At 44.9% G+C, this 27,298-nt stretch overlaps 1 protein-coding gene across 1 annotated transcript in view; it reads left to right on the forward strand.

Moving 5' to 3' along the window:
• Positions 1 to 27,298, forward strand: part of Smarca2 (SWI/SNF related, matrix associated, actin dependent regulator of chromatin, subfamily a, member 2) — a 149,014-nt gene that overhangs the window by 66,211 nt on the left and 55,505 nt on the right. Inside the window, 7 exon segments of the mRNA XM_032891750.1 lie at positions 391 to 477; positions 4,703 to 4,749; positions 7,132 to 7,298; positions 12,853 to 13,016; positions 17,168 to 17,395; positions 22,342 to 22,419; positions 26,834 to 27,052. Coding sequence (XP_032747641.1) covers positions 391 to 477; positions 4,703 to 4,749; positions 7,132 to 7,298; positions 12,853 to 13,016; positions 17,168 to 17,395; positions 22,342 to 22,419; positions 26,834 to 27,052 — 990 coding nt within the window.

Consider the following 27,298-nt stretch of genomic DNA (forward strand, 5'->3'; position numbering starts at 1 on the left):
GTTATATCTGACTCAGAAAAGACTAAATAGCAACTGGAACTCTGGGCCTCGGGGGGTGAAGGTGCTAAAAAGACATAGGACCCTGTGTTCTTTCTTTCAGTCTGTCTCTCTGTCTCTGTCTCTCTCTTTTCTTCTTTTCCTTTCTTTCCTTTTTCTCCCCTCCCCTCCTCTCCCCTCCTCTCCCCTCTCCCGCTCTCCTCTCCTCCCCTCCCTTCCTCTCCTCTCCTCCCCTCTCCTCTCTTCTCTTCCTTCAGTACTTGACTCGTGCTCAGGCCTTTCACAAGCTGTGCATAAACTCCACCAGGAAGCTACACCGTTGAAGCCTAGTTTTAAAAAATTGGAAATACTCGCTCCATGAGTAATTAGTTCTTCCTTGCACTCTTTGCTCAGGGGAAAGGAGGTGCCAAGACGCTTATGAACACTATCATGCAGCTGCGAAAGATATGCAACCACCCATATATGTTTCAGCACATAGAGGTGAGTCTGTAGTGCGCCCTTCCAGCCTTAGTGTGCTAGTCAGCAAGGCATGCGCCCACTGTGTGGAAAGCGTGTGTGGAGATGTCCAGCTGGTATGGTCCTGGCTTTTCAGGCAGAGTTAACAGACCTGTTTCCTGGGTGTGGATTCGCTTTGGCACTGACTGCCTGAGCATCTGGAATTGTATAACTAAGAGTTGAGAGTAGCGAGGAAATGTTGGAAGCATGGGCTCATTATGTGGATTTGGGTAAATGCTGTGAATTACCTTGTTACTGTGGGAGCTCTGAAATTGAAGATAATGACATGTGCAACCAGCTTCCTCAGAAGGGCTGGGAGAAATACTTAAATAATGTGCTTATAGAAATGAAAGAGAAAGATGTTCTTGAAACACTGTCCTTGTCAGAGATGCTGGCATTAGCCTATGACATAGATTGATTTTTTTTTTTTTCCTGCCTGGTTTCCCTCGTGATGATGCAGATTGTTAACATTGTCCTGACACTTAGGTCTCTAGAATCCTGTTTTCAGACCACAGGGTGTCTTCTCTCCTGTTTGTTCCATGAGAATAAGATCCCTGCCTTGACCAGGCTCACTCTTGTGGGGCAGCTGGCTTGAGCAGAGGCCCAGGAATGCCTTCCCGTCTGCAGGACCACATGGGCCACTGCCTACTACAAAATAGCAGGAGAAATGGCAAAGAAGAAAGACAGTGCAAGGCTCTTCTCTGTTTAAACAGTCGACAGAACCTTCCAGAAAACTAAAGCTGAATTACAGCACCAAATGAGTTGAACTCTTATTAGCTTTAAGTACCCTGACCCCACCCCGATTTACTTTGGTAGCCATGCATGTCTGATCAGTTAATACTTTCTTACCATCCCTTCCTATATTAGAGGCCCATCTCAGCAGGCTGAGCTAGTGAGGCCTGACACCACTATGGCCCTCAAGTCCTTAGGAAACAAAACACACACACACACACACACACACACACACACACACACACACACACACACGGGAAAAAATCCAAAATAGAGAAGAGGGTCCTCACAGAGATGGTCGAGTGTCTGTGGATATGAGAGAAAGCATTTTTGGATACAGAGACAATATCCAAGGACATAAGGAGAGCATCTGTGGGTATAGGGGCAGTATCCACAGACATAGGGAGATCATCCAAGAACATAGGGGACCACCCATAGACACAGAACATCTATGGACAAGGAGAGAACATCCAAATGCGTTAGGAGAGCACCTTTGATCATAGGGGGTAGCATTCTTGTGCGTAGGAGATCATCTTTAGATACAGGGAGAACATCTGTGGACAGAGAACAGTATTTATGGGTGTAAAAGCACATCCATTATTCTAGGAATAGCATCCTCAGATCTTGGGATAGCAGTCGCACACAGGGAAAACATGCAGGAAGAAAACATGGACCTAAGGGAGGGTATGATAGAAGGAAGAATAGCCGGACATTCTGAGAAAGTATCCACAGACACAGGAACACCTGATTGCTAGATGAGTACGTTAAGGCTGTGCTGGCCACTTTTATGACAGTCTGTCACAAACTGTAGCCATCTGAGAGGAAGGAACCCAACTGAGAAAGTGACTCTTGGATGTCTGGTTATAGGCAAGCCTGTAGAACATTTCCTTAATTAATGATTGCTAGGAGAGGGTCCAGCCTACTGTATATGGGGACATTCCTGGGCTAGTGGTCCTGGATACAGTAAGAAAACAGGTTGATAAAGCCACGAGGAGCAAGCTGGTGAGCAGCACCCATCCACAGCCTCTGCCTCAGTTCTTGCTGCCAGTTTCCCTCCCTGCCCGAATTCCTGCCTCAGGTTCCCTCAGTGGATGATTCAGAACATGTAAGCCAACTTTCTCTGTTCCCCAAGTTGGTATCAGCCACATTGTTTCTTCATAGCAATAGTAACCCCACCTCTGGGATGGATGAAGGGGCAAGTGTCTGTGAGGAGAGAGAGCATCTGGGGATGCAGATGAGAGTACGGGCATAAGGGCTGGTGTCTCTAGACATGACAGCATCCGAGTGCAATAGGTTGGGTGTCTGGACACAGAAGCCCATGTCCATTGAACATTACACAGCACAGTTGAGAGAGGACCCCAGGATAAGGAGGGCATGCGTTTAGAGATCTAAGTGAAAACTTAACTGTAAGGGAACTTTAACAAGTCCTCACAGTAAGCTATGTAGATGTGCAGATGTAGGAGAATCCATTGAGCATCTGTGAGATCCTGTCACGGGCCGCTTTGTCACTGTGACTGGGTAGGGAGAGTCTCTAAGCTATCTCCTGCCTTTGTACTGAGAGAGAAATAGATGATAAGGTTGACAGGTAGATTGACCTTCACATTTTTAAAAAATTAAACCTCTGTGTGTGGGTTTCTTCCTGTGTGTGTGTCTGTGCTTCACATTGGGTACGCCAGACCTGGAGATACAGATGGGTATAAGGTGTTCAGTGGGTGCTAAGAATAAAACCTGCGTTCTCTGGAAGAGCAGCCAGTGCTCTTAACTGAGGACCTTCTCTAGCATCCTGGATCAACACTAAGATTAGAACAAAAGAAGTAGCCCTTTTAAAAAAATCACATTAATTAGATGGTAGGTGCTTTCTGGTATTGCTGGGATAGGGAGTGGGGCAGCATAAGAAATAATTCCTAATGCTGAAGTGCTTGGCAGGTTGACTGGTCACCTATTCCGGAAAACCACTGTGTGATATTACTCTTACCTGTAACAGACTGTGGGGTTAGCCATGATGAAATCGCATCTCAGTCTACCTTCATGCTTGGGCTGTTTGGGGAGAAGGGAGCTCTCCCCCGACCCCCACCCCCAGTTTCTGGACCTCCAGGAGGAAGAGTGAGGTGGTGGGTTTCTGGGCAGATGCTGTCCTGCACCTGCTAGTTTGCACTTTGGGTTGATGTCTGCAGACAGATTATACTGGTGTTCGTTTGTGTAACAGTTCTGAGGAAGCTCCTAGAAACCAGAGCCTGCGGTGGTCAGTGAATCTTTGGCTGTTACGGATCCAAGGTGCTACATTTGTTTGCCGGTGCTCTGTTTTGTTTTGTCTTCCATAACAGCCATGTATCGATACCAAATAATTCCACAATTCTGTTTTTGAGACTGGGCTTCTCCCTGGGGACCCTCAAACCTGAGAAATAAAAGCTTTGTTTTCTTTTGAGCAGGGGCCTCTCTATGTAGCCTACATGCATTGATTTATCTCATTGATTGATCGGTTGATTTTTCTATCTCAGCCTTCCAAATATCTGGTAATAGAGGAATGTATCCCCATGCCCCAAAGCCGGGTATATTAAATGATGTTGGGTGCCTACTCTTACTAGTGTATAGATATGCCCCGTGGCTTTACTTTTCCCTTCCTGACTTGGAGCCAGAAATGGGAGCTGAAAAATCTAGTAAGGGGTGGCACCTGTGAGAGCATCAGCGCGGTGCTAGCAAGAGGAGCAGAGTTCCGTCCATTGTTCGGCTGAGTCATTTTAATCACAGGCCAGTGCTCTGAGGGACTGGAACTACCTTGAAGTGTGAAGGGGGTGTAGTAGGGTCTTTTCTCCTGCAGGAAAAGCTGTAGTGATTGGATGCAGTGGCTGCTGAAGGGGAGGTGTGATTTGCCCTGTGCCCCTCAAGTAGACTCCTCTGCTATAAAGAGGGCAGAGGGAAAGCAGGAAAATAGCCAAGTATGTGTTCGTCTTAGTCAGTAACGAAGGAGTGAAGTAATTGAGTTCTGTGTTCTAACTGTGGAAGTTGGGCCTTGAAGTTCTAGTACACTGAAGGCTTTATTTGTAAAGAGAACAGGGAGGCCTGACTGGGGTCCGTGAATGGTATATAATTGCTCTTCTTTCTACTGGTGACCATGGCTGTGTTACGTTTATGCTCGAATGACAGTTGTGACCCATTTGAATTAAACCCCGGCTTTAGCTTGGACTCTGAGTTTGTGTGTGGATCCCCAGAAACAGTTCCCACTTCAGCTCCTGGCCAGTGCATGCTCAGGTCCTGTTGGGTCAGTGAGGTAACCTGACATCAGGGAGTCCAAAGCAAAGAAACACCAGGAACATCTTTCCAGTGGGACCCTGGAGACACCAGTGTCCGATTTGCTCTACAATGGTTGTTTAGCTCTTTGGGGACCATTTAGTTTGCTTTGACAATGCCCTGATAATACTATAGAAGCCATGAAGTTAATGATTATATATTAAAATCACTTTCTTCTCTCGTTTTTAAGGAATCCTTTGCTGAACACCTGGGCTATTCGAATGGGGTCATCAATGGGTAAATCCCCCTTTTATTTTTTCTCTCTCAAGATGCATTGTTACTGAACTTTCCTGACCTCTTTCCTGTAGCATTTTCTATCCTACAAGCACACTGCCAGCCTCCTTAGCCCTGCTTGCTCCTCTGCAGAGGGACAGAAGTTGCTAAAGGAAATGAGAGCAGCCTTCCCTTGTCCTTTAAGTGGCATAAATTTCTGCGTGCCCTGAGCAAACGTCTGTTCAAAAGGCCATAGATCTCATTTAAGAGACTTACCAGTGGTTTCCTAGTCTAAAAGTGTTTCGGTGCTGAGCAAGTTGACTGCTAACCTAAAGTGTGGCTTGGGCTTGAAGTGTTTCTCTTACTAATTTCCTATGGATGTTTATTTAACACTCTGATGCACAGAGGAAAATGTCTTGTCTGTCATAAGTAAATGGTCAGTTTTTCAGTCAGTTTTTGTAATATGATCTAAGACTTTTTGTTATTGCTGCTGCTGTTAGCATGAACGGAGACAGCCACACCTTGCTGCAGAAAAACAGTGAAGCTTAACCTACACAGAACGTGTTGTGTCACAGCAGGAGAACTAAAACATTAGGATAAAAGTGTCCTTGTTGGATCCCAGGGGCAGGCAGGGACCACAGGAACAGAATTAGGGCCAGCTGCCTCTTTTAGTCCTTTCTTCAATTGTCCTCTGGTCCTTGAGGCCACTCCTGCTTCCTCCAGCGTGGTGAGGGGTACAGGGTGAGCTATTGAAGGTCAAGTTTCTGAGTAAGGGATGGACAACAGGAAGACAATCGTGAAAATGGATCTGTGAGGAATAAAATGCACCAGGGCACCCATTCTGCTCCTGGTGATAAGTTTTCACTGCTGTTGGCCGCGTGCATATATGTGGGTGATTGTTTCAAACACTTTCAACCCTAAGAGTAAATTTCAAAATGACACACCACGGTCCTGTTGGTTTGAAATCAAAAGGTTTACCATGGAGGAAGGCACTACTCCATCCTTCCTCCTTACCACACTATTGACTCTCTTCTCCATCATGTTTTTGCCTTATGCTCTTGCCTTAAGCCAGGACCTTATCCCTCCCCTGTCTGCTCACAGGGTGCCCATGGCAACCCTGTGGAACAGGTTACTCAAGGTCACACTCCTGTTTACAGCACAGCAGTGTCCGCCCATTGTACTGAAAGCCAGAACAGGCCACAGAGGACTCCCTGATACCTGCTCCCTTCCCACCTCTCCAGTCTGCCCCTAGGGTTCCCTCTGGCCCTCCCTTACACTCACCATTTCCTGTTCCTAGTTTGTGAGGCATTTGTGAGGTGTGCTGGGCTGCACTCTATGGGGCCTATGCAGATGCTTTTTTCCCTCTTTCCTTGCAGTCTCCTCACCATGTACAGGCCCTCATTTTCTCACCTAGTTGTCTTTCCCCTCATCGTTTCAGGTTTTAACTAACGTGATTTCTCTTCAGGGAAGTCACTGACCACACACACTCACTCACTCACTCACTCACACAAACACTGACTCACACACACACACACTCACTCATATACACACACACTCACAACTCACTCTCACACACACTCACACTCACAAACACACACACGTACACACACACTCACACACTCACTCATATACACACACACTCACATACACATTCACACTCACTCACACTCACAAACACACACACATATATACGCACACACACACATACACACATACACACACACACATACACACACTCACACACACTCACTCACTTACACACATACATATACTCACACACACATACACACAGAGTCAGTGATTGGCAAGCTTTCCTGGTAAAGAGCCACATAGATAGGACCTGTGTTCACCTTTGTGGAGCACCAAGTCTGCGGTACCTGGTGGACTTGGCTGGTGCAGGATGGAGTCAGGCTGACAGAAATGCACGGGCGTGGCTATGCTTCAGTAAGACGTCACTTCTGAAAGCATCCTCGGTGTTGGTGCACTTTGGGTGTCTTGCTGTCACCTGCTGATTTCCTTATAGTCCCAACCACAGTGTGTGTCTATACATTTTATCCTTATGCCTGCCCATGTTGTGTCTACTCAGTAGGTGCTCAATAAATATTTGAGTGAATCGTGAGTGTCCTAAGTTAACTTGACGACACACTGTAAAGAATCGTAGGGTGTGGTTCCCTTCCACACAGCATGAACACCATACCCTTTACGGGTTCTGTGTGGATGGCTTTTTTCCCTCAGTAAATGCTCGCATGGTTTCGGGCTGATCTCCGTCCCTTCCCTCATCCTCCCACAATTCCTTGTTGAATGTTTGCTCTGTACAGGGCTCTATCTGAAAAGCGATAAGCACTTCTGAATCTTTCAAGAAGACAGCAGTAATACTGCCTTCTTGTTTTGCATTTTCGGGTTCAGGGCCGAGCTGTATCGGGCCTCAGGAAAGTTTGAGCTACTTGATCGTATTCTGCCCAAATTGAGAGCGACTAACCACCGCGTGCTGCTTTTCTGCCAGATGACGTCACTCATGACCATCATGGAGGATTACTTTGCTTTTCGGAACTTCCTTTACCTGCGCCTTGATGGTAAGTGCTGGAGACACCGGCCTCAGGCCACACTACTGCAAATGAAGGGGACATGGGTCCCTGAGCTCCAATCTCAGTCAAAAAGGAGGAAGAACACTGAGAAGTGGGCCTGCAGGCTGAGCGTGGGTCTGCTGTGTAGCAAGCTTATGTCCTGTGTACCCTTCCGATGGCTGACACGATTTGCGCAGTTGTTTGTCCCACATACGTATCACCACAGAGTCGCAAACCGGGTTTCCTCCCATTGCTGTGATAAATCACCACAACCAAAAGAAACCTGGAGAGGACAGGGTTTATTTCGTCTCACGACTCCCAGGATCCCACACAGAGGAACACTTCTCCCAGGCTTGCTTAGTTTGCTCTCTTACCCATCTCAGTGTTTGCTCCGCCCACAGTGAGCTGGGCCCTCCCACTTCACCCATCAATCAAGAAGACAGACCACAGGCTAGCCCACAGGCAAGTCTGGTAGGAACACTTTCTCAATTGAGGTCCCTTCTTCCCAAATGCCTCCAGCTGTGTCAAGTTGACAGAAACCAGCAGGACAAAAACTGTTTAAAGAGGTTGACTAAATTTAAGAATGAACTTTGACTGGCCACGGCAGTGCACACCTTGCAAACCAGCACTCAGGAGACAATAGGCTGGTGGATCTCTGTGAGTTCAAGGCCTGCCTGCCTGTTCCAGACCAGCCAGGCCCACATAGTGAAACCCTGTCTCCAAAAGAAGAAGAAGAAGGGGGAATAAAAGAATGAAATTTGAATATCACATTAATAAAGAAATGTGAGTAGAAGGAAATATACATTTAGAGATATTCCCTAAATTACATGGATAAATTAGATACCGGCCATAGAATTTCAGAGTTTAAAGAAATAGCAGTTTTGAAAGTCTGGTAGTGTGGTCAAGAAGTGTTGTGCAGGGTCAGAAACAGGCTTTGTCCAGGAAGCATGAGGCCCCGAGTGCAGAGAGCCCAGCCTTTCTAATAACCCTTTGCATCTGGTGCAGTGTAGTAGTATTGTTAAATGAGTGGGAAGTTAAAATTTATATTCCTTGGAAGGTTTGGGGCTACTTCCGGTCCCATGTGCCCCCTCTTCCCCCTCCCCCATATATGGCTAATTAGAAGTAAACCAAACCTATCTGGTAAATGTTTTCTTTCTTAAGTTTTTAGGTTCATTTTCTGTATGGCCTACCTCTTGGGGTCTTATTAGGTTAACGTCAGCTCTTTTACTCTTAAAGTTAGTTGGGACATCACATTCGATGGTTTTGAGCCCCTTTACTCGTTCTCTCCCAAGTTGCCAGCTGATGAGTGATTGAGTCAGCGTGAGTACATGTTCCTCGACAGCCTTAACCATCCAGTCTCTCTTTATCAAATCTGAGTGGTTTTTGTTTTCTTGGAGAGGTGTCCTTTCCCCCACTCCCAGACCTCCTGCCATTGCTCAGGTAGAGCAGATGGGTTTGATTTCCCTCTGGATTGTAGGCTGTGAGTCACCCTGATATATCTGCCTCAGCACTGACGAGACACTTCCCGTCAATGTGTTTTGTTTTGTTTCTTTCTGGACCCTGGGAATATTTGAAGCCGTGAAGCAGATGAAGGGCTAGAAAGACGGCTCAGCAACTAAGAGCGCTCACTGAGTTGAGTTCCCAGCATTCGTGTGGCAACTTACAACCACCTGTAACTCTAGCACCAAGGATTCCAGTGCCCCATTCTGGGCCCCATGGGCACTGCACACATGTGGCATACACAAACTCAGGCAAATTGTGCACTTACATTTAACAATGACAGAAATATCTTTAAAAGAAAGCCAATAAGTGATCTCCAGTCTCTCTTGTGTTTGTTCTGCAAATCCAGAAGTCTTTTTAACTATTTGGTTGCTGTTCTTACTGCTTACGTAGAAGAATAACCACTAATGTTCAGGGGACGCCTGCTACATGCAGGAGAAGAGGGAAAGGAGAGACACTTCATGGGCATCGTTAACTGTCTCAGTAAATGTCCTTTGTCCCCGTCAGTGCAATTCCCATTTAGAAGAACCCAACACAGAGCTGAGCTGTGAAACCAGGTTCTAACTTGGATCATCTAGCCTGAGAAATACTTGGTTTGAGCACAGCCAGGGGAAACAACACTGTCTTCGAAATGCAGTTAGCTTGTCCCTCACTGCGTTCTAACCAGGATTGCGAACTCAGGCACACAGCTAGGAGCTAGGGAGGCAAGACAACTGGGCAGGTCACTGTTCTGCTTTCAGGAGAGACAACGGTGTCTAAAAGTGCCCCCACGGGGACTGGGATACCCAGACTGGCTTTTCTCTGCTGTCTGTAAGCAGCAGCCACTCATTTCGGAAGTAAAGAGTGTTATACACATGGCCATGTTAGTATACACCCTTCCGGCTGCACCCCCACACCACCCTATCATCCAGGTCACAAAACGGCTTTAGATTTTCATTACCAAATTCAATATCTCAACTGTAGCTTCAGGAAGAAAAATCCCTTGCTAAAAGCTGTGTGTGTGTAAATAATAATAATAATAATAATATATACATATATATGAAAAAATTTATACACACATGTGCATACACAAAGATTTACAAAGATTGTGATTTATAGAAAAATGTAGCTACTAGCTCATTGTCTTGTTGTCATGGGAAAAAAAATTGTTTTTGAGGGTGAGCAAATGGTGGAGTTTCATCCAGAAGATGAAATTTCCCAAGACAGCCAAAGCTGTCTTATCAGCCACGACAGTCTGGCAATGTGTTCCGTGTGTTCCTTCTGGCAAGTTCTGTCACTTTCAGCGCAGTTGCCCCTTGCTGTTAATTGTGCTGCTGTAGTGGGTTACATCCTGCCTCAGAGTCTGACGTGCCATGAAATCGACGCCGGTGCGGATCACATTAAATCCTGGGCACCTGGGCACTCGCCTTTGGATGAACTCTCCCGGAGCCAAACTGAGAAGTTGCTGGTAAGCACCAGAGAGCCAATGCTGGTGTCTACCAACAGGAAAGAGAGGCCAGGAGGTTCTGAATGTTCTCATAGGAAGCACTGTAGCTTTGTGGAAAGCGATGGAACGCTTCCATTTTGTCTTTATAATAAGTCAGATCCAGCTTTCTTAAAAAAAAAAAAAAAACGAAAAACACCCAGAAGCTTCACAGTTGATCTGCTTGCCTGGGGTCCCTGGAGGAGAGCCCTGAGGGCTCCTCGGACGATATCACGTGGACGCTGTTAGTTTGCAGTGGTCTGTTTCGCCCTTGAGGTTATTTCGTCCTAGGTTGGCACGTTTCCAGGTTGCTCCTGTTCATCTCTTACTAGATAGTTTTTCAGTGGTTAAAACCTTTGAAGGTTTTGACCTCGGAAGACCTAGGAGGCCAGTCCCTGTCCCAGCCGTTAATGACCTCATGCTATTACTCCTCCTCTTCCCAGCTTAGGAGGACGTCTGTTGGTTTGTCTTCCTTTCCTTTCAACCTAAGGCAAGAGGATAAACCCGTGAGGGATGAATCCTTGTAATTTAGCACCGAAAAGGGCATCACTTACAGACAAGAACACTTAAAGACGCAAAGTGTGCCTGGAGCAGGCGTAGAATTGGTAGACTGTTCTCAAGCTGAACCCTGTGTAGGAGATCAAGTAGAGGGGTTGGGAGTTCTTTAAGACTTGGCTGTAGCTCAAGGATAGAGCACTTAACCTACCATGGGCAAGGTCCTGGTTCAATCCCCACCTCCACTAACTAAAGGGTGGGATAAGATCTATAGTTTAGATCTTCAATTTCCTCTAGCATCCATCCTCTTTTTAAATTTGTGGTCGGTCCCCAGAGTGTTTGTACTGGGAGGTGGTTGAACCGGGGCCCAGTGGAAAGGCTCTATATCACTGGGGACATGCCCTTCAAGGAGGTGATGTGCCCCTTCCCTTCCCTTCTGCTTTTTGTCCTAGTCTCAAGGTAGGCAGCTTTGCTCTGCCATACACTTCTGCCATGATGCTATTTGTGATGAGTATGTCGAAAACTTGGATGAGACTCACTCATAGACTTTACAAAACTGCAAGACAAAAGGCAAACATTCTCTCTCTCTCTCTCTCTCTCTCTCTCTCTCTCTCTCTCTCTCTCTCTCTCTCGTGTGTGTGTGTGTGTGTGTGTGTGTGTGAAAATGGAGACCGCAAAGGCTGCGTAGAGAAGTTCTCCTGCAGAACAAAGTGTGTCTTCTATTAGCATCACGGACAAATGGTCTGCTCTAATCTCAGCAAGCCATTTCTGAAAATAATAAAAATAAGATCTGCACGTTTCAGAACCCAATCAGTAAGCCACCCTTCCCCCAAGTCTGGATTTCTGCAGTTCCCCCTAGAAGGGTTTGAGCAGCTCACCAAACCAAAGGGGGGGGTGGATCTAATTTAGAAAGGAAAAGGAATCTGAAGAGTATTGCTTTGTTACGGGAGAGCCCCAGGCCCTCTCTCCTAATCCCCACTTGCTCTATTTGGGGGCTTGATTCTCTTCCCTCCTGAGGATACTCATTATTTTTGCTAAATGTGAAAAACAGATTCCCCCCACGTTTAGGAACTTGACCCTAGTGAGTAACTTGATTCCTCTAGCTGGAGTCAGTTAAATATTTTGATCCTCTGAAATACATTGTGGTATATTTTCATCCAAAAGAAAAAGAAAAAATGGAACACTGTGTAGGAATAACATTTGTATAGCAGTCAGGCAGGGAGTTTCATGTAACAGCTTAGGTCTTTCCCAGCATCCCATTCAGAATTTAGCATCCACTTCCCTGGTGAAATACATTCGGATGGAACACTGGTGGAGCCTTGCGGTGTCCCCTTCCACAGTACGGGTTATAGAGAGGGCGGGCAAATATGTTCCAGATGGCTAGAGCCGAACATAGGTGTGGCCGCAGGGAGCGTCACACCCTGGGATCCATGATCTCTGTTGAGCCTCTACTGTTTCTTCAGAACTCGTTATCACGACCCTGGTATCTAACAGCCTGCCCTGTGGACTGGTGTTCATTGAGCATCTTTTAATTCAAAAGAGCAGCAAGTTATCCTTAGAAGCACAGAGGGTCAGTCTTCCGTATCATGGCTTCAGGTCTTCAGGGTGGAAACACTTCTTTCTGGTTGCTCATTTTACTATGTTGTCTTGCAGCAACCAAATCTGAGGCAGCAGAGAGCAGCTCCTTTCTGCCCTCTTGGGGGTACGTAAGACCTTGCTCTAATGCCTCTCAGCAAAGTTGCTTTAAACCGATATAAACACTTTGTAAGGATGTCAGTGTTTGTGGGTGGTTTTTCAACACTGTTATTTTTAATCCCAGAAATGTGTCCAGGAAATGTGTCTGTTACTTCTTAAAGTAAGACTCTTCCAGAGTTTGTGAAATCGCAAAGGTATCTGGTCAGAAGCCTGTAAACACTCCTTTCTTTCCTTTCTTCTTTTTCTAATTGCAAACTCCTTCCAAATCTACCCAAACCCACCCCAACCATTTCCTCGCTGGTACTGAGGAGTGTGGGTGTACTTTCTAAAGGAAACAGCGTGTTTGCCTGCTTCTCCTCCTTTTTCAGGCAGGAGTTAATTGGCAAATTTATTTTTCTCTTATCCCCTCAGGCACCACCAAGTCTGAAGATCGTGCTGCTTTGCTGAAGAAATTCAATGAACCCGGGTCCCAGTATTTCATTTTCTTGCTGAGCACACGAGCTGGGGGCCTGGGCTTAAATCTCCAGGCTGCAGACACTGTGGTCATCTTTGACAGCGACTGGAATCCTCATCAGGTACGTGTGTCTTACGTGGGCACCGAGGCTTCCCTCCGGAGAGGAGGGGAAAGATTATCAGTTCCATCACTCACACTTATAGGACAGAGCACACCTCTAAATGACTGGGCAGTTTCTCCAAAGGAGAAATAGCCCAGCCAATTACCACGACCATTTTCTTATCTCCCTCAGAGTGCAGCTATTTCTGTGTTAGGCCCAAGCCCGTGAAGAGCCCAAGAGTGTGCTGGAAAACTCGCTTCTTCAGTCTTAATCCCATCTCTTGGGATTGCTGTTGAGCGAATTACATCTGGTGAAGGATAAATCATCAAAAATGCTTCAGGGGCTGGGAGTGTAGCTCCATGGTGCACTGTGAGCATAGCTTTCATGAGGCCCTGGGTTTGGCCTCCAGGTCCAGTAATAACAACAAACTCAAGAACATGGCAGCAAGCAATCACTGAACGCTCCCTCCGCACCAGACTCCTGGCCTGAATTGCTTCACTCGGTTTTCACAGCTGCTCTGAAAGGTCATAAAGGTCACTATTTACATTTTTGCCTTTTAGAGACCGAGTCCTGTGCAAGTTAAATAATGTCCTCAAGGACACTTAGTATGGGATAGTTAATGTTGCCTTCAGTTTTCTATATCTCTTAAAATCACACACACATACAATCCCATCGAGTACCTGTTACTGTTATCATAAATATTATATATTATATACTATACACTATATACTATATACTACATATTATATATTAGAGATAGTCTTTTAAAGGAGTTTTTTGGAGGTTCCCCAATAAGTGTTGACTAGATCTTTTATGCCATGGGTTTCCTGACTGACCCTGGGCAGTGGAACATGTGCCTGTAAGACATTGGGTAGGGTGATAACAGCCAGGTTTCATTCACATTGTAATCACTCATGGATTCCGGCGGGAAAGACAAACTCAGTGTCCATCTCACGCAGCTACTAGGTGAGTGGCCATCCATAGCAGGAGCATGCTTATCCCATGGAGACAGGGAAGGTTGAGTGGGAGGGACTTCCAAAAGTGCTGCTGGCAGGAAGTGGAGTACAGGGGTATATTAGAAAGAAACACAGGCCTGCTTCCTGTTCCCTGGGGCCAGCCGCACCCCCAGGTATCTAATGCACTGAGCCCGGATGCCTGTGTGTTGAGCCTGGATCTCAGTCATTTTCTGCCACCAGTAAGATTAGAACAGAACTAAGGGTAGGAGTCTCCAGCAGAGTTTGCTTGCTTTATATTCAGAAAGTTTTCATGTATTTATTTCAATGTCCCTGATTGCATTCTGCAGCAGGCTGGATTCCTATCAGGGTGACACATCTACAGTTTTCTTCCCACCTCTTTGCTTTCAGTGTCTGAGCTGCCTAGAAGCAAAGGGAGAATGCATGAATTCAGAATTACCAACAAAACCCTGCATTTATAGGGCTCTTCAAACTTGACTAGAAGTTCCATAACCGAGTAACAAATCAGTCAACCATAAAGTCTCCCAAGAGGTTCTCTTCTCAGCTAGGCTCTTCTCAGGCATCGTGTCTTGGTTCAGTGTTCTATTGCTATGAAGAGACACCATGACCATGGCAGCACTTGTAAAGGAAAGCATTTCACTGGAGCTGGCTTGTAGCTCAGAGGCTTAGTCCATTATCATCATGGAGGGAAGCATGGCCTCACGTTGGCAGACATGGTGCCACAGAGGAGGCTAAGAGCTCTGTATCTGGGTCTGAAGGCAGCAGGAAGAGAGCTTGACACTGGGCCTGGCTTGAGCTTCTGAAACCTTGGTGATGCATTTCTTCCCAACAAGGCCACACTTCCTAATAGTGCCATTCCCTCTTGGCCTGCGGGGGCCATTTTCATTCAAACCACCACATATCATCACACATAAATGTGGATGACGAAGTGTGAGGCTGCTGACTGAGACCCGAGACATAATTAGAACTTAGTAGCACAGCAGGGAGATTGCAAGTTCATCCCATTGGGAGTTATGGGCCAGCCTGGGCAACTTAGAGATACATTGTCTCAAAAAGTAAATGCTACCCTAGGAATGTAGTTCAGTAGTTGAAAGTTTGCCTAAAATGTTATGAGAGGTTGCCAGTTACTCTTCAGTACTGCCACAAACAAACAACAAAACCCAAAGTAAAACAAAAACATATAGAAAAACCTCAGAAATATTTATTCATTCTTTGTTATTTATGCTTTTGGCCTAGGGAGACACATGTTCTTTAAATCTTCCCATCCAAGGAATGCTAACTTTGGCTACTTTAAAAATAGACAGGTGATCTAGACACAAAGCCACACTTTTGCTTCCCCACCAAAGCTGTGGCAACAAGTTCCCAAGGACTCTTGGACTCCCCGTCCTGACTGTGTCATCTGCTGCCACCTGCCTTAGTGGTGTGGTTTTATCCACGTCTTTTAGGATGTAGGTCAGAAGACTGTACCTTCTGGCAAGTTTGGTCTGCTACTCCCAGAAAGAGGAGATGAGTTTTCCTAATAGGAGTATAAATATGAAGCTGGTGGTTGGTAAAGGGACTAGTCCTTTCTGCCTCTGGCTCAGGGAGCCCAAATCTTCAGGGTGAGACTTGTTACTGAAATGATTGCTTACCTCACTTCTGGTGGAAAGGTTGTACACAGAGCCTGCCTGCCTTTGGCTGCTGCTTAGGTATCCTGGTGAAGCTGTGTTGGAAGAGATGATTGGTTCAAGCCCTCCTCAAGGAGGCATCGTAGTTATCTATTTTACATTTGTCCTTTTCAGTAATAATTTGATGAACTAATCTGCATTGTGCTCAAGGGTCAGCACATGATACTGACACGAATCCATTCACAGCTTCCAAGGGCCAACTTCTAACTTAACTAATCACTGTTTCAAAGGTCCCTGCAGCAGAAGCAGATCTCCTGTGCACACTTTTGACCACTGTGCCTCTGTGTTGCATGGGTGACAGGAACCTGGGCTGGGTGGAAGAGCAAGTTTGAAGCTGAGTGTCAGCTGCGTTAGAAGTGCCATGCTAGGAGTGCAAGAAGCAGGGCTTAGACCTTTGTCCTAACAGCGTGCTGCTCTCATGGCATGTGTGTAAACAGTGCATCGGTGTCAGACCTGCTCCCTCGCCTGGACCATGTGAGAAAAGGGCCACGCCAAGACATGTTTGTTTGAGTAGCTATCGTTAGGTGATGACCTCATATATTTATAGAAGATTCACTTAAAGGGGTGTAAATGTTCGTTCATAATGTCTACTTCCACTTACAGCTGTGTGTCATTAAATCTTCTGATAACTTGTGTGTCTGTGTACTGCAGTCTACTGTGCAAGTCTGGTACTGTCCAATGTGTGCTCATTCTTTCGCAAACAAACAAACAAACAAACAAAAGAATGGGTAATGCTTTTTTAAAAAAAAAAAAAGGAAAAGCCCTTTTATTTATTAATATTTATGCAAACCCATGGTGGTTTCTTCAGGATAAACTTCCAAAAGTGAAATCTGAGGCAGAGCCACATCTAATATGGCTCTTACATTTTGTCACACCAGGCCACATGCTTGCCCTCTCCCCTCCCCCATTCTCTAATTGCAGCTAGCAATCGTTTGCATTTCCAAGTATACGGGAATGTGCTTGTAAAACAAAATAGTGAATCTATGATAGGTTAGATCCAGGAATCGTATAGCTGTATATACATACATGTAAATACATGCATGTTTGTGTGCATGTATGTATATATAATGTATATAATGAAATGTATGTGTTATGTATGTATAAGTACAAAACATGAAAATACATTTCCATGATGTAATAGTGTTATTAACATATTACAATGAAGAGACTGTGTGTCTTCCTACTTGAACATGTTTTTGTAGGTAATATCTAAGTCTTAATTCTGACATCAGATGTATTGGTTTTTGTTTTGATGAAGGGCAAACCTATGGGTAGGTAAAAAATTATTTTAAGAGCTAGATTTTGAATGTTGAGACATTTCAGTTGGTGTGGCTAATTTAAGCTCAGACTTCCTCAGTAGGAGATAGTCTTGAATTTTTCCAAAGACAATAAAAGCTCATATTTTTTTTTATATGTAAGCAAAATCCAGTCTTTCATATGTAAGCAAAAGGCCGGTTATGGGACATTCCCCATCTCTTACGTAGCCCTGTTTGCTGGGATAGTCCTCACAATATACTGTTCTCCAAAACAGGATCTGCAGGCCCAAGACCGAGCTCACCGCATTGGCCAACAAAATGAGGTCCGGGTGCTGAGGCTTTGCACCGTCAACAGTGTTGAGGAAAAGATTCTCGCGGCTGCCAAGTACAAGCTGAATGTGGACCAGAAGGTTATCCAGGCAGGCATGTTTGACCAGAAGTCATCTAGCCACGAGCGGAGGGCTTTCCTACAGGCCATCCTGGAGCACGAAGAGGAGAATGAGGTATCACACAAGCCAAATTTATGAAATCTAGCAATGACCTTTTGTCTCCAAAGGATTAAGAAGTAATGCCTCTCCTTTGCTCCTCAAAGAATTCTCTGGGTGTTGATTAAAATGACTAAATTAGCTGCTGTCTTATATCCCAAGCACACACAAACTCGGGAAGGTTTTTTTGTCTTCAGAGCTGTTGCCAGAGGACCTTCAAGTGTAGTCTGTGCACAGTCTCTGTCCGCTGAGGGTTGGGTGCCACCAAATATATTTTATTGTATTGCGAGTGCTGCCTCCTATATGAAATATATGGAACTGCAGGAATTATACTTCGTAGAACTCTGGCTAGGTGGTCTTCCTTTTCTCCCTCTCATACTCCAGAACCCCATTCTCTGTTGCTTTTGGATTAAGGATGGGGATACTTGAGCAATTATAGGGCTGTCCTTCACAGCCTCTTTAGCTTGTGAGTTTGGAAAATGTCACCTTAACTATCATAAAAAGGATCTCTTTAAAAACTGTTCAGAGGCAGAGAAAAATCACCCACCCAAGTCCTAACATCTCTATTTACAAAAATTGCCAAAGTTGTGCAAAAGTGTTTTATCTTTCTTTTATTGAGTAATTCTTTCAGATGACCAGTTCCAGTCATTTTATTTTAAATATTCATTTGAGAATTGGGCATGCATATTTCTGTATAGAGTACTGTCTTACTTATGTGTAAACACACATACACACACACACACACACACACACACACACACACACACACACACAAGCCTAAAATGAACTTGAAGTACATTTAAAAACATGTCTATAACATCTAGAGAGGACAATACCAACACCAGTTCTTACCATAAAACTGTCCAAGGATACACGTATTTGCTTTTGCATACCTGTGCTTAAAAGTTAGAGCATTAATTTATTTTATATATTTGCACAAAATATTATTCTCATTGCATAAATATAGTTTTGCCTTGTGTTTTTGAAATCCTCTATAAATTAAAATTTATATTCTTTTTAAAAGTCTTTTTAATTGAAAATAGATTTTTTTCATGTAATATATTCTAATCATGGTTTCTCCCTCTTCTAACTTCTAGATCCTCCCCACCTCTCCGCCCACTCAAATCCATCTTCTTTCTTTCTCGGTGTCCTTTCATTTGTGAATGGTTATCACTGGAGATAGCTTCCAGGTTAGGGATATACGCCTGTGTGCACATCCATTCTCAGAACGGGAATAACATCCGACCCAGGCCCTGTTCATTCTGCTATATTTTCTGAGTTCACATGTGTGCCGGCGCTGCTGTGTTTGGAAGGCCTTGTTCTTTTAGTGATCTCTATTACTTCTGGCTCCTACAGTCTTTCTGCTTCCTCTTCCACAGGGTTTCCTGAGCCTTGAGGGGAGGGAATTGATGAAGACATCCCATTTAGGATTGAGTGTTCCAAGGGCACTCGCTCTCAGCATATTGTCCAGTTGTGGGTCTCTATTCCTGTCTGTACAGGAGGAATCTTCTCTGATGATGTCTGGGCAAGACACTGATCTAAGCATAGCAGGATGTTACTGGAGTCACTTTGTTGCTTCTGTTGCCATATTCTTTTAGCAGAACAATAGTGTTTGGTTTTCCCCTAGGTTCCTGGCTCATCTAGTCTCAAATTCATGGCCACGCAAGCAGTGTTGGGGATGGGTTCTATCTTATGGAGTGGGCCTTAAATCCAATCCGATATTGGTTGGTTTGTCTCACAAGCTTGTGTCACTCCTGCATAGCCCATCTCGCATGCAGGTTTATATCGGAATTGGTGCCTGCCTTTCTCCTTTGGTGTGGCATTCAGGATACCTTCCAGGGCTCCGAACACCAGTCAGTAAGGCCAAAGGCTCTAGGTAGGCACACCCCCCCCCCAAGCTCAACTTCTTCATGTTCAGTGAGTTGTGTAGGTGCTGTCTTCAGCACTAAGGCTTTGCCATCGGTTTGTGCAGAGCAGCCAGCAGCCTTCAAAATAGTTGAGGCATTAGAGGTTTCCATGGGACTGACTACTTGGGTGCATGTAACCCATTCCCAGAACTGGTGTCTGCATTGGTGATGAGAGATGTCACATGGGGCCCCTTCTTCCCCATTATTTGGTGATTCCATTTCAATCACCTTCCTATATGTGTACCTTTTAGGAAGCTTCTACTGAATTAGGTTTCTATACTACCCCCCAAATGGCCTTTAGTTTTAACCTTCTCTCTCTGTCTTCCCTCCCTCGATCTTTTCCTCTCTCCCTATCCATTTGATCCTCTACTCCAGTTCCTGTCCCATCCATCCATCTGTAATTATTTTATTTCCCCTTCCTAGGGAGATACACACACACACACACACACACACACACACACACACACACACACACACACACACACACACAGTTCCTTGCTCTATACCTAATGTCTGTGGCTTTAGAGATTACAGCAGGCCTAGCAAAGGCTCCAGGGCTAACATCTACAAATATATGGGAACATGTTTGTCTTTTGGAGTCCGGGTTACCTCACTCAAGATGATTTTTTTTCCTCTAACTCCATTCATTTACCTGACTCCCTTGCCAGTGTGGCCAGCTGGTTTCCAGGGAGAGATTGCCTTGGGTGTCGGTAGGTGAGGCGAAGCTTTCTTAAAGTCTTTCTTGGATAGTCTTCATTTCTGAAATGAACCTGCATGTGAAATAGAGACCGATATGCAAAAGAATCCTGAAATGAATCTTTTTGCAAAGTAGAGAGTGCTTTGGTATTGTGTCTCCTAGTTTTTCATGTGTGTACACACACACACACACACACACACACACACACACACACACACCCCTATTGAGTGTCAGGAAATGGTGAGAAGCTGGTCATATGCACCTAGACATCCGCACACACATCTAAAACCTTTTAAAATCTGGAGCAGTTCACCATTTCTGGTTTTTAAAATTGAAGATTTGGTGCAGACTTGGGAATTAGACTATCAGGTACCTTTTGCTTTACTTTATATGTGTGGCCATTTCCCCCAACACTGTGGGCCACTGAGATGGCTCGGCAGGTGCTTTCCAACAAGCCTGCCAAACTGAGTTTGGTCACCGGGACCCACATGTTGGAAGGAGATAACTGATTCTCACAAGTTGTCTTTTGACATCCACACACACACATGTATACATTCTCATAATAAATACATATCGAACAAGTACTATGGTCAATATATTAAATATGTTTCAGATACTAATGTGATACATTTTAGTCTATTTTAAATCTAAGTGGCAGGTGCTTTGACATAGTGATGTGGGAAGAGCTGGTACTCAGCCAGGAGTCGCCACTGCATTCTTGTTTATTTTTTTTAAAGGCCTTGTAAAAATATTTCTTGACCAGGTGAGATGATATGCAATGAAGCTGGGGGTTTTCTAGCTTTCTTAAACCACAGGGAGACGCTGATCTCTGTCAGACCCACAGATCACCACATACGGTTGCAGGGGAGTTCTGTGCCAACTGTTTCTCACTGTTAGCAGCCTGCTGGGACAACAACTGTGTCAGACAACTATTACCAGACTCTGGTAGTCTATGTCCTGATGAGAAGTCAACTGGGGACCTTGCAGACATCAGTGGAGGGCGTCTGTGCCAACAGTCCAGGGCAGTGCAGGGTGCCATGATCGCAGCTGGCATGAAGGATGGGGGGACAAAGAACACAGCAAGATTTCTTGTAAACCTCCCGGCTGCTTTGTGCCCTGGGTACTTGGGTCTCTGTGAGCAGCTGTCCTGCCAATTTCTAGAAGAATCTGCATCTTGTCTGAGGACCGCTATGGCCCCATTGTGTGAGGCCAGAGTGCTGCTGTAAGAGTTAAAACAGCTAAGGTTGGCTGTTGGGAGTGCTTTAGCTAGGAACAAGATCTTGTTCAGTTCAGTTCTGATCCCATCCTCCAGCCAGCCTGCTTCCTTGTCAGATGAAATGTAATATTTAGAAAGCTTGGCTCTGATCAACTTGGAGGGGAATTAAATCGGAAGGGTTTTCAGTAGTAATGATTATCTTGAATCCTATCCTTTATTGGATTGCATTTATTTCTAAGAGTGATTAAGTCCCAAGGCATCTTGGGAGCTGACGTCCTCTAGTTACGCTGCTGGTGTGTGTTTGTTTGTTTGTTTTTGTAGAAACCACAGCATACTGTTTATTCCTAAAACCTTTGAACTATTTACTAGTTCTCTGAGAAATTAGCAGATATTGTGCCTTTGTTTAACAGGATATACAATGTAGGAACTTTTAGTATTTATGTAATCACTTTCTATATTTTATTCAAATTGTTTTAAGTAGGTGGAGTTTTGAGGTATTTTTATATTGGTAGTTTGTAATTGTGTCCTAACCATAGCTTTAACCATCATCAATAATAATGCCTACCAAAATACATGTAGATTCAACTTATCTTAAAGATTCTGTATGTATGTATGTATGTGTGTGTGTGTGTGTGTGTGTGTGTGTGTGTGTATGTATGTATGTGTGTGTGTGTGTATATTGCCTTGTCCTGGTGCATAGTGACAAAAGTCTCACTGTTTCGGGTAGATCTTTGAAAATAAACATTCAACATGACTGCAGTATCTGCAGCACCTTGAGTAGATTTACTAGAATTAACATCAAATAGTTGTTCCTATAGCTGGCATCCTCCCGGTGAAGTAGATGTCACGCCTATGTTACAGATGAGGTCATGGGGGCGGGGAGACATTAAGTAGCTTGCTTTAAAAGTAACAGAAAAGGTCCACACCCAGGAGAGCTAGTGTTTCTTAGAGAGCAGATTTCCCGCCCTAGACAGATTTCCTGCTGGAAAGACGGTTTGAAAAGCTCCTCAACTTCTCAGAATACCAATGGCAGGTACTAAGCCGAGTTCCCTTTCTGTCTTGAGAAGTAGGACAGAATATTCCCCCACAAGCTATCCAGCCTCTGTTCTTAAAGCCTCCTCAATAATTCTGTTTCTGAACCCAGGAAGAAGATGAGGTACCAGACGACGAGACCCTGAACCAGATGATTGCTCGCCGGGAAGAAGAGTTTGATCTTTTTATGGTAATGTTACAGGAATCATGGGAAACCACTGTCTCTCCCCCACCCTTCCCCACCTCCCCTTTTTGCTACCCAGACAGCCTGCAGCCTGCATTCTGGGCAGAACCTAGGTCCTGAAGTCTGCTTTGCTTTTGGTTCAGAGTCTGCAAACTGGCTGGATATAGCCTGCAGCCATATTGTGTTTGGCCCACATAGCAGTTCTTGAAATTTAGAATTTGTTACCAGCATGAAAAGAATCCCGATTCCTGGCTTCCTTTGGAAAGTGGAAATGGGGCGGTGTTTGGCCCACACTCTGTGAGGAAGCAGTTGGCCGGAGCTGAGTTGCAGCTTCACCCTCAGCGCAGGCTACGTGGTCCATAGTTCACCAGCGAGCGACCCACTCCTCATCCCAGGCCACGGTCAGACTGGACAGCTGCCCATTCTCGTTGCTTTCAGCTTGCAACTGTGGCTTAGCCAGCCTCTTCCTGAATAGGAGCAGGTGAACAAGAACGGCCTGTGAAGTCGTTGCAGGGAAATTACATAGGCACGGGAAGATACAGCCTTGGTTAAAAGAGCAAAACCTGCTTCATGTTAGACGAGCTTGGTGCTTTAGAATTCATTAGCCATGGCTTTAACCTTGAAGTTCCAGGATAGGTAGCATCTATAAGTTTTCTGAAACCTCAATTTGATTTACGTGCGAGGTGTACCGCGTGCCATGGTAGTTCCGGAACAGGCCCAGTCTGTGAGGGAGACTGCCCAGCAGCTGGAGAATGGCGGGTACTGCCTTCTTCAGGCTTTCACACTCTCGTCTTAAATGACCAGAGCAGTCCAGGGCACACAGTGCTTATGTAATAGATTATTGAATGAGTGGTGATGTTTGCGGTTTCGGGCTATGTCCAGATGGCAGGACAGATCCAGATGAGTAAAGTGTAAGGCAACATGTTAGGCTTCCTCAAGAGCATTCAGTCATTTTGATTTTCATCTCAGGCATTTAGCCTGACTGTGGAGGGAAGGAATATGTGTGCACCATGACTGTGGTATAGGCAGGCACACTGAAGAACCCTGGTCACAGGCACCAGTCAGGAAGCCCTGGAATTCTGGATAAGGCACCCTACATGAGCAAATCACCTGGAGAAGAGAGGGGCAGTAAAGATATGATTACTGGTGCTGGGCTATAAGACAGAGCTATGAGACCCCTTTAACCAGAAATTACAAGTTTTGAAGAGACTCTAGGAAACTCCCCTTTTGGGCTCAATCTCAGCATTAAGGTTTGCAACTAAATTCAGGACCTTTATTAATATTATTCCGTAACATTGCAGGCCAAAGAAAACACAGCTAAGCCAAATACGACCCAATGGGTTTGCAATCTCTGCCTTTTTAGCTGAGGGGGTTGAGAGAATAGAGCCGAGGCTGTGTGGACGCTTAGGTCATTTTGATGGGATGCAGGGGATTTATTAGCTTGTGTGGCTTTTGTCTAGAGGACACAGATTATGCCCACGCATGACGATTCACAATAAAAGACCATTGCCTCTTTCTCAGGCAGAAGAACAGGCAGCCATAGCAGCGACTCCCAGCTTTAGGAAATGGATTTCTTCCCTACACAGGTGAAGAAGCCATTTTAGGGAGACAGGGCATTAATGTGGGGTTCTGCTGTCACTCCCCACGTTTATAGGTTAAGCTTTTAAATAGATTGGGGATACACATCAGAAGCCAGCGTGTATCTTGGTGGAGCTTACTAAGGTGTAGGTGACTGGGGAACCCTGAGGCAGAAAGGCTTTCCCAGCGCTCACTCAACACTGCTATGGCCTCCCATACTCGCAAATTAGCTTAGGCCCAGCCATTTAGTGCTGCTCTGTTCTTCTTTGAGGCCGAGCTTTTGTAGAAATTGCAAATCTCAGACAAAGCCGGAAATTCTGTCCAAGGCCCAGTCTTTCCGTTAACAAGGGAATGAGTATGTGACCCCAGAACAGGCTCCTGACAGACCAGACTGCCTGAGGAATGAACGCACTTGTTGTGTGTAAGCACCTGGACTTTGTGAGCTCTCAGGCCTATCTCTTAAGTGTTAGCATCTATTAGGGAGCGGGGAGCTAGACTGGTTTCTATTGGGTTTAATTTGTATACCTTTGGCCACTAAGGCTGTTCATTAGCCCTTCCACCAGGGGGCAGGAAATAGAATTTGAATCCAAGCCAGCTACTCTGATTAATGAGTTTAGCTGGTGACAAACAGGAAAGGAACGTGAGCTGGCTAAGCCCCTGGGTCGCACATCTCTAAAGTCTTCATCCTTTACTAAGAGTTAGGTCAGTGCCTCACATTAATGGAGACTTACTATTTCAATGTATAGATTCTATAAACAAATAGTTTCTTTAAAATGATAATCTTTCTTTCAAACAGTGGCCTTGCTTGCCCCTTCTAAAACCAAGACATCAAGTAGTTAATGGACCTTCTATGCTGATAACCTGTGAGTTTTACCAAAAAGTTTATATGATAGCAACATGCTTCAGATATTGATCTTGGACCAATATATAAATAGTGGACTTCTAGAGGCCGTATTTGCTACGAAGGCTAGAAATAGTTATAACTGTTAAGGTTTGTAATAAGGCCTAAGGATGAATACATCCAGGTAGTAATTAAATAGAAAAGTTAGTGTTTTTATGCAGTGCTGGCTTAAGATGTTCTACAGAGGTATTGGGGGAGTAGGGTCTCTAGAGAGAGATACAATCATTAGAACTTGCACCTTATCATACTTAATTGAATCTACCCTTCTTTTTAAAAAAAAATCACATATATCAGTTATTTTTATTAAAATTAAAGATTTATTCTATGGTTGTCCTACTCTCCAGTTATAAAACAACCTACTGTGGTCAATTTACAAGCTCTGGTCTAGGAATCGGGAATTTGGTCTACCTAGAGCTTGAAGTGGCAACATCTTGTCACAGAGTAGGTCTTCGGGAGGTTGTGTTCTTACTAGTCATCTGATAGCTCTTAGGAGGTTGCCTCATGCAACCTCTGTCTAGGTCCTGCCTTAAAGAAGCATCCTTTCTCTCATTGTCAAGCTTCCATGGGTAGAACGTGTTTCGGAGCCAAGCATTAGATGGCTGGATTAAGCCAAGCATCGCAAGCTAAGAATAGCACATGGGAGAGCAGGGCGGCCACATTTATCTGCCAATGGGATGCTACCATGCTCCAAACTTACCCTGTCTTACAGACAGAACAATTTCCAGAAATGTTGAAACATAGTTTAAGGAGCCTGGATGCTTAACTTTTAAGTCACATTTGGGTTCAAGAAGCAATTATTCCCTTACATTTTATCAGTTTTAGCTTTTAAGAAAAAAAAAATCACTTTATTGAATCTGTGTTTCAGTATGTTATAGAACCAGAGGAAGAGGGAAAAGGTAAATAATGAATTATTAATGACTTATTTCCTCGTTGGGATGGTCTGGATATATGTAACTAGTGTAGAGAGAGCGTAAACAGTGCATTTTGGGTTTTCTTGTACACGTTTCAGATTATTTGGCTACACTTAAAGCCATGTGCCCGCGGCTCATCATTTACTGAGAACCAGATAGGATTTCTAGAACAAAAGCAAAACTCAGAAAGGCACAGGCTCCTGAGGGCTACAAAGGGAAGGCATTTCACGTGTGTCTTGGCGAGTTGAGAAGATACTGACTTTGTAGGCTGTTGTGTTATAATAATTTCCTAAGAGCTGAACTTTTAGGAAGTAAAGAATCAAGGAGTATGGTCCTTTCCTAACCCCAACTCGGTCCTGAGAAGCCAATACATTGGCAACCTGACCAGGGTAACCATCCGTGTCTCCTCGATATGTAATTGTGGCTAATCCCTAATTGTACCTGAGTACCTCTGAAATGTTTCTCTCTGTTCCTTTAAAATCGCAAATCCTCTTCATAAAGAGTTTTTGTATGTGCTCAAAGAATCCACTTGTTTGTGGGGAGCAGTGGATTACACACGTGGGGCTCATGCTTAAATATTTTCCCATTCATTTATTTTGCATATGGTGTGTGCACACCACAGTACATGTGTGGAGGTCAGGGGCCAACTTGCTGGAATTGGTTCTTTCCTTCCATCCTCTAGATCCCAGAGACTAAACTCCGGTTAGCAGGCTTAGCAGCAAGCCCCTCCACTCCCTTACTGGCCCAGGGCTCACATTTTTTAAATGCATCCTTCGTTTGAATTTTGTACACACTCCTAGGCGAGGAAGAAGAGTCCTGAAAGAGGGAGGTTTTTTTATGTAAATTCAAATGATGGGTATAAAGGAAGAGTCGTCCATGTACACCTGTGCTTAAGGATGACCTAGAACAAGCTGACTAGGATGAGGGGCTGACGTGGGTACTTCAACAGTAGAAGACAACTTCTGGAGACTGTAAGTTCTGCCATACAGAATCCTCTTCCCTCAGTGACACTATTGTCCCTGTTTTCCAGCGCATGGACATGGACCGGCGGAGAGAGGACGCCAGAAACCCGAAGCGCAAGCCTCGCTTGATGGAGGAAGATGAGCTGCCCTCCTGGATAATTAAGGATGATGCTGAAGTGGAGAGGCTCACCTGCGAAGAGGAGGAGGAGAAGATATTTGGGAGGGGCTCTCGCCAGCGCCGGGATGTGGACTACAGCGATGCCCTCACGGAGAAGCAGTGGCTCAGGGTAGGTGTGGCTTTTCAAACTTACCTGGTGGCTGGAGTGTTTTCAGTGACTTGGCTGGAATTCTCTGCCCTGGTGGCAGAGTTGCTGATGGCGTAGCCTGGGCTCCTGAACATTGAGGGAGTCTTCCTTGTGCAGCAGTCATTCTGTGTTTCCAGGCAGTTTTAGGGGGGGGGGGGGAAAGAGTGGCAGGTATTTTTGCTAGAGGAGAATTGGCTGTAAGAAGTGAGGATTATTAGGGCTGTGAGA

The sequence above is a fragment of the Rattus rattus genome, chromosome 2 (assembly GCF_011064425.1).
Source record: "Rattus rattus isolate New Zealand chromosome 2, Rrattus_CSIRO_v1, whole genome shotgun sequence".
Taxonomy (NCBI): domain Eukaryota; kingdom Metazoa; phylum Chordata; class Mammalia; order Rodentia; family Muridae; genus Rattus; species Rattus rattus.